The following is a 7,303-nucleotide window of genomic DNA, read 5'->3' as shown; positions in this document are numbered from 1 at the left end:
GGCAACAAGCCAATAAATCACAACAAGGCAACAAGCTCACAATCAAACAATAGTACCAACCTAGGTAATCCATCCCAACTTCATACCCAAAGGCGAAACATGTTTTCTCTGACAATCACTAACTCTAAATATGCTTCGCTAACCGAAGTCTAACCACAAGGTAAGCCGTAACCTACATGCAACCGAGAGGGAGCCACGAACAATCAAACCTTCACCTTAACTTTCCAGAGAGCCTCCAAGTACTCAAAGTCTATACATTATCGAATTCTAAGTTAGAAATAAGAAGCAACGATACCCATATTGCTATACTATCTTACGAATCAAAATCAGCAATGGATAAAAGGGAAAAATGGACCCACAAGAGCAAAACGGTTATTTCAAAGGTGAAATTGGAAACCAAACGTTCTTGAAGTTCAATTATACTCTTCAATTGCTAAACTAACTCAATATTAGGTCAATTTCATCAATCAAGTCAAAACCCCCATTTTGGGTATAAACCTTAACTTTCAATCTTTCAAATCCTCAACATAAAAGGAAGATTCTAGCCTATTAGTCACTAATTCATCAAATTCCATGCCTAGATTAGTCAAATCCATCAGCAAATCTCATTTTGAAAGACTAAAACTAAAAAAATGAAGCAAACATCAAAACCCATCTTCCTTCTTAAGTTCTATAGATTTTCTAACATGGATTCATGCTTAAGGAAAGTAAATGAATGAAATCTAGGAGAGAGAACTTACCCTCAAGAGAAATCTGGTTGAAAACTCCTCAAATCGCCTTAAAGATGCTTAAGAAAAATAGAAGTAGAGATAAGAAATGAAGGGTTTTAACTAGGCATTAAATAGAATTTAGTCCACGTCATTCACTGCAGCGGTCACGAGTCTGCTATAGCATGCCCGCGCCAGCAACCCTTCTCTCGCTATCACGAGTCCGCCATAACGGATGATCCCCATCCGCTGTGGCGACTCGCCACGAACCTCACACACTAGCCATAGAGGCCAGGCCTCGCTCCTATGCATATGGTGCTACTACGGCGGACACCAGACATTAGAAAATTTTGGGTTTTTCACTAACTCAAACCCAAAATTCGACAATCACCCGAGATCTCCCATATACAAACCAGACATGCACTCACATTAAAAACATACTAAGGGCTCACTCGTTTTCTCGGAATTCACAATGGAGGTCTATTTGACCGGGTCAATACCCAATGGCCAAAGACCAACTTTCCAAACAGTAATCTAAAAAGCTCCTGAGTACCTTAGGAATAGAAGTGAACATCCCACCAAGTCATAATCGAACATCCAAACCTCTTGGAGTCGATGAATTTAGAAAAAGGTCCATTTACCCGAAAGTCAACTATCGATTAAATATTTTTCACTTTAAGGCTCTATTTCACAAAAGTCATCATAAATCTCGCCTGACTACCTCGGGAACCGTGACACCCACCGCGGGTCAAAATTGTACTAATAGGGCTCGGGAAAGGATCAATAGGGTTAAATGGATCAAAAGCGCTATAACTATCAAATGGGTCATTACATCAGATATCAATTAAACAATCGCTCATCCTCGAGCGACACGGAAGGAAACAGGGAAAAGTACCTGAGTCAGCAAACAATTGGGGATATCTTGTACGCATATCGGACGTGGTCTCCCATGTGGCCTCCTCAATAGGACAATTCTTATATTGCACCTTAACAAAAGCTATCTCCTTGGACCTTAACTTTCCAACATGCCTATCTAAGATCGCTATAGGCTCTTCCTCATAAGACAGATTCTTATCAAGCAATACAGAATCCCGACGAATGATATAAGACCCGTCAGAATGGTACCTCTTCATCATACAAACATGGAATACTGCATGAACACCTGACAAGCCTTGTGGCAAAGCTAACTCATAAGCAACATCACAAATACGACGGAGAATCTCAAATGGACCAATGTACCTCGAGCTCAACTTTCCACTCTTCCCAAATCGCATAAAACCCTTCATGGGTGAAACCCTCAGAAAAACCTGCTCACCCTCCATAAACTGTAGATCCCAGACCTTTCAGTTGGCACACACCGTTTGCCAATTCTGAGCTGCCAGAAGCTTTTCCTGAATAAGCTTCACCTTGTCCAAAGACTCCTTTAGCAAAATTGTACCCCAAGGTTGAACCTCAAAAGCATCACACCACCCAATAGAAGAACAACACCTCCTAAAATATAAAGCCTCGAATGGTGCCATGTTAATACTCGAATGGTAGCTATTGTTGTACGCGAACTCTGCCAAGAGTAAGAACTGGTCCCAATGACCACCAAGATCAATAATACATGCTCTCAACATATTCTTAAGCACCTAAATAGTCCGCTCGGACTGACCATAAGTTTGTGGATGACATGCGGTGCTAAGGTCTAACTGAGTACCCAACTCTGCCTGCACGTCCTCTAGAAATAGCAGGTAAGCTGAGTACCTCGATCTAAAATAATGGAAAAGGAACCCCGTGCAATCGCACTATCTCTCGGATGTTAATCCTGGCCAACTTCTTTGCATTATAAGTAATCTGAACTGGGATGAAATGAGCAAACTTAGTCAACCGATCAATAATAACCCAAAATGAATCGAACTTGCCCGGGGTCTTCGGACGACCCATAACAAAATCCATGGCAATCCTCTCCCACTTCCACTCGAGAATGAGCATCCTCTGAAGCACACCACTAGGTCTTTGGTACACATACTTGACTTGCTGGCAATTCCCATACTGAGCAACGAAATCTGCAATATCTCTCTTCATCCCTCCCCACCAGTAGTGTTGTCTCAAATCACGATACATCTTAGTCGCCCCTGGATGAATAGAATACCTAGAGGTACGAGCCTCCTCTAATATCAATTGAATCAGACCATCCACACGAGGAACGCATGTACGTCCCTTGATCCTGAAAATCCCCTCATCATCAAGCACGACCTCCTTGGCCTCACCACTCAGCACGTTATCGCGAATCCTACATAACTAAGCATCCTCAAACTACTGAGCCCTGATCTGCTCCAATAGAGACGACCTAGCCTCAACACACGCTAAAACATTCCATGGATTTGAAATATTAAGACGCACAAGACTATTAGCCAGAGTCTGAACCATCATGGATAAAGGATGCTCCAAAGAAATCAACCGAGCTAAACTGCCCATACTTACTTCCTTTCGGCTCAAAGCATCAGCTACCACATTAGCTTTACCCGGATGGTAAAGAATAATGATATCATAATCCTTCCGTAGCTCCATCCATCTACGCTGACTAGAATTGAGATCCCTCTGACTAAACACATGCCGGAGACTGCAGTGATCGGTAAATACCCCAAATAGACCCTATATAGATAATTCCTCAAAATCATCAAAGCGAAGACTACCGCTGCCAACTCCAAATCATGAGTACGGTAGTTCTTCTCATGGATCTTCAATTGCCTAAAAGCATAAACAATTACCTTTCCTTCTTGCATCAACACGGCGACCAAATCAACAAGGGACGCATCACAATAAATTAAGAAATCCTTACCCTCCACAAGTAATGCCAAAATCGGGGGCGTAGTCAACAAGGTCTTGAGCTTTTAGAAGCTCTCTTCACAAGCCTCGAACCATTGGAATGGAACCTCTTTCTGAGTCAATCTAGTCAGGTGAGAAGCAAACCCTTTCAAGAACCGACGGTAGTAACTAGCCAAACCTACGAAGCTACGAATCTCAGTCACTGTAGTAGGCCTCGCCCAATTCCTAAGGGGCTCAATCTTCTTGGGATCAGCCATGATCCCGTCCTTTGAAACCACATGGCCCATGAATTCCACTGAATCAAGCTAGAACTCACATTTTTATGGCTTGGCATAAAGCTCTTTCTATTACAATAACCCAAGGACAATCCTCTAATGAAGCTCATGCTCCTCCCTACTATTTGAATAAACCAAGATATCATCGATCAATACTATGACAAAGGAATCCAAATATGGCTTAAAAATGCCATTCATTAAGTCCATGAAAGATGTTCCGGCATTCGTAAGCCCAAATGACATAAAAAGGAACTCGTAATGACCATAACGGGTCCTAAATGTCGTCTTCAGAATATCCTCAGCCTGAATCTTCAGCTGGTGATAGCCTTACCTGAAATCAATATTTGAAAACATAGAAGCACCCTGAAGCTGGTTGCACAAGTCATCAATGCGAGTAATAGGATACTTATTACGAATGGTGACCTAGTTCAACTGATGTTAATCTATGCATATCCTCATCGGCCCATCTTTCTTCTTCACAAATAATAGGGGAGACGCTCGGTCTAATGAATCCCTTACTCAGAAGATTCGGCAACTGCTCCTTCAACTCTCTCAATTCATTAGGTGTCATCCTATATGGCGGAATGGAAATAGGTGAGTGCCCAACTCTAAATCGATACAGAAGTCAATGTCATGATAAGGTCACATACCTGGCAAATCAGAAGGGAATACCTCCAGGAATTCACACACAGCAGGCACAGACTCAAAGGGCGGAGAATCAACACCAGTATCACGAACATGGGCCAAGTAGGACAAACACCCCTTGTCGACTAATTTATTTGCATGGATATAGGAAATGACCTTCTTCGGAGCGAGACTCGGAGTACCACTCTACTTAAGTCTAGGAATCCCAGGCATGGCTAAGGTGACTGTCTTAGTGTGACAGTCCAAGATCACATGGTGCGGGGACAACCAACTCATACCCAAAATAATGTCAAAATATACCATATCTAAGATCATCAAGTCTACCCACGTGTCGTACCCCATAAAAGTAAATAAGAAATGCCGATAGACTCGATCAACCACAACTGAATCTCCAACTGGAGGAGACACGTGAATAGGCACATCAAGACGGTCACAAGTCAAATCCCAACCAATAGAATGATAAGTAGACACATATTAGAAAGTATAACCGGGATCAAATAAGACTGAAGCTGTCACGACCCAAACCGATGAACCGCGACGAGCACCCGACCACTGCTGATCGAGCACCCCTAAACTCGCTCCCACTCTGTACTAAATAACTTGGTGGCCCACTTTGACTGATATTCCACTGGTACCGTTCGCGGTAGCATTTATACAATAGATCTTATCTCTGAATTCCACGAAACATGCATATGGATGTGTATATGTAAGCATACTAGCAGAGGATGACAACGTAGACCAACTTGGTCACCGTACATACTGTTCACAAAATAATAGATAACAGGACTGCACAACATTCCAACTATACACAACTGTCTACAGACCTCTATGGAGTGTAACTGTAGAAAAGACAGGACAAGGCCCTGTCATACCCATATATGTACATATCAAACTAGCATACCAAAAAGGGCTAAAGCTATGGTCCAAATAGAGCTCGTTGGCTGAGACTGGGGAGAAGTCCTACAGGTCTGGCTCGCTCGGCTGGCTACCTGAACCTGCGGGCATGAACGCAGCGTCCATAAGAAGGGACGTCAGTACGGACAATGTACTAAGTATGTAAGACATGAATAATAATATTGTAAGAGATACTGAACATGAAAAATTGCATAATGAGAAATATAGAGCATAACATGAGATGAGGAAATAACCTGTACAAATGATTGCCTCTTAAGGCAGATACCATGCATGCTTAACTTTAAAGAGAACATTTCTCATATATATATATATATATATATATAGTATAATCATTAGCCCGCGTCTAAGCCTCCAGCGTCCGGGGTAACCATCTCACGTCGCCCACTAGTGGTGCACCATTTAGACACGGTGTTATTATCAATATCTATAGCCGCCCACTACGCCCAACATAGTGGTGTCTGCTCGTGTCATTAGACACGGTGTAATCATACATAACATAAGCTTGCATGAGAGCACAATCAAAAGCTACGACTCTATCGGAGTGACATAAGGTCGGTAACCTCTGATTACATTATGGAATAATCATCATCGTGATGTCCTATCTCAAAGGAATGAATAACATGAGATAACATCATCACCACTGAATAAAATTGAGAAAATCAAGAAATAGCTCAACATCGTCGTATTCACATTGAAGTCATAAGCTTGGGACATCATAATCATCATAGAAATATTCTCATCTTTGACATCATCATTATCATTGAAAAACACATGTCCATCGTTGTTTTCATAAGAGTTTACAGAATCATAAATCTCTGATTTGGAAAATACGGACATTTTGGAAAAACATTTGTGGATTATCAGGAAAGGATTCATGCTTTTGAATTATGAACATCTAACTTGGGGAAGTAAGGAGGTTATGAAAATATGTAGGGAATTATAACATAGGAATTTGTAGAAATTGGATCATCGTCATCATACAACATACTTATCTTTAGCATCATAACAACTCTATGAATCATGAATCTCTAACTTGAGAATAAGGAAATTTTAGGTTAACATGTATGGGTTAACAAGAAAGGAATCATGCCTTTGGAAAGAAAGGGTCTAGCCTTAACATACCTGAAAATTCACGTCTTGGCTCTTCCACCTATTTCCGGTCTCGCAATCTACATAGAAGACCATTCATGCTATAATTAGGTCCATTGTTATATACTTATCCTAGGCCTTCAAATAAATCTTTCTAGAATCTGCCGAAATTTTCGCAACATCTGCTCTGTTTGTATGCCTAGCCCAAAATCGTAATTCAGCAACCAACAACAACAACATCAATACCAACATTAACAACATCACTTTCAACACCAACACGTGCCATAAAATATCCCACACGCTGTTTTCCAACTTCCATAACTAACCAACTTACTATACAATTATTTAATGACTTTGTCTCCGAGAATAAACCGGTATTAACGTAAATAGAAAGAGATTCATACCTTATTCTTGTTAAAACAACAATATGCTCTATAGCCACTTGAATCCACGTTAAAATCCACCGCAAAACCATACTAGAATCACAACCATGTGTTATCCGGGCCTTGATTAATGCTTCGCAACTTGAAAATCACTCAAACCATCAACTTTTTTATGAAAAAATTGCCCTTTATGGTGCTGAGCTCCCAATCTGATTTTTGGTGAAAAAATGGGGTTTTTCCCCTTTTATAAGGTTTAAATTCGGGTCGGTTGCTGTTACTGTAGCGCCGTGTTTCTACTTTGTCAACCGAACTTGTAACGCCTATAATTATCTACTCTGATGTCCTATCGACTAGCGGATTATTGCGTTGGAAACTAGACTCGACGAACTTCATTTTAGGCTTTTGAAACACCTTAAAACACTTCATATTAAGAGATATTCTTCCCTCAAGTTGGACCAAAATTTTCACACGAAGCTTT

At 41.0% G+C, this 7,303-nt stretch overlaps 1 protein-coding gene across 1 annotated transcript; it reads right to left on the bottom strand.

Moving 5' to 3' along the window:
- Window positions 1-203: 203 nt before the first annotated feature.
- Window positions 204-2,227, bottom strand: LOC132644021 (uncharacterized). The gene is made up of 3 exons (XM_060360558.1): window positions 2,066-2,227; window positions 1,603-2,014; window positions 204-250 (listed from the first exon to the last, which is right to left on the bottom strand). Exons 1-3 carry the CDS (start codon window positions 2,225-2,227, stop codon window positions 204-206), a joined length of 621 nt encoding a protein of 206 aa, XP_060216541.1.
- Between the last annotated feature and the right edge of the window lie 5,076 nt (window positions 2,228-7,303).

Source organism: Lycium barbarum, chromosome 6 (genome assembly GCF_019175385.1).
Source record: "Lycium barbarum isolate Lr01 chromosome 6, ASM1917538v2, whole genome shotgun sequence".
Classification (NCBI taxonomy): Eukaryota; Viridiplantae; Streptophyta; class Magnoliopsida; order Solanales; family Solanaceae; genus Lycium; species Lycium barbarum.
This window is presented reverse-complemented; position numbering and strand designations above follow the sequence as displayed.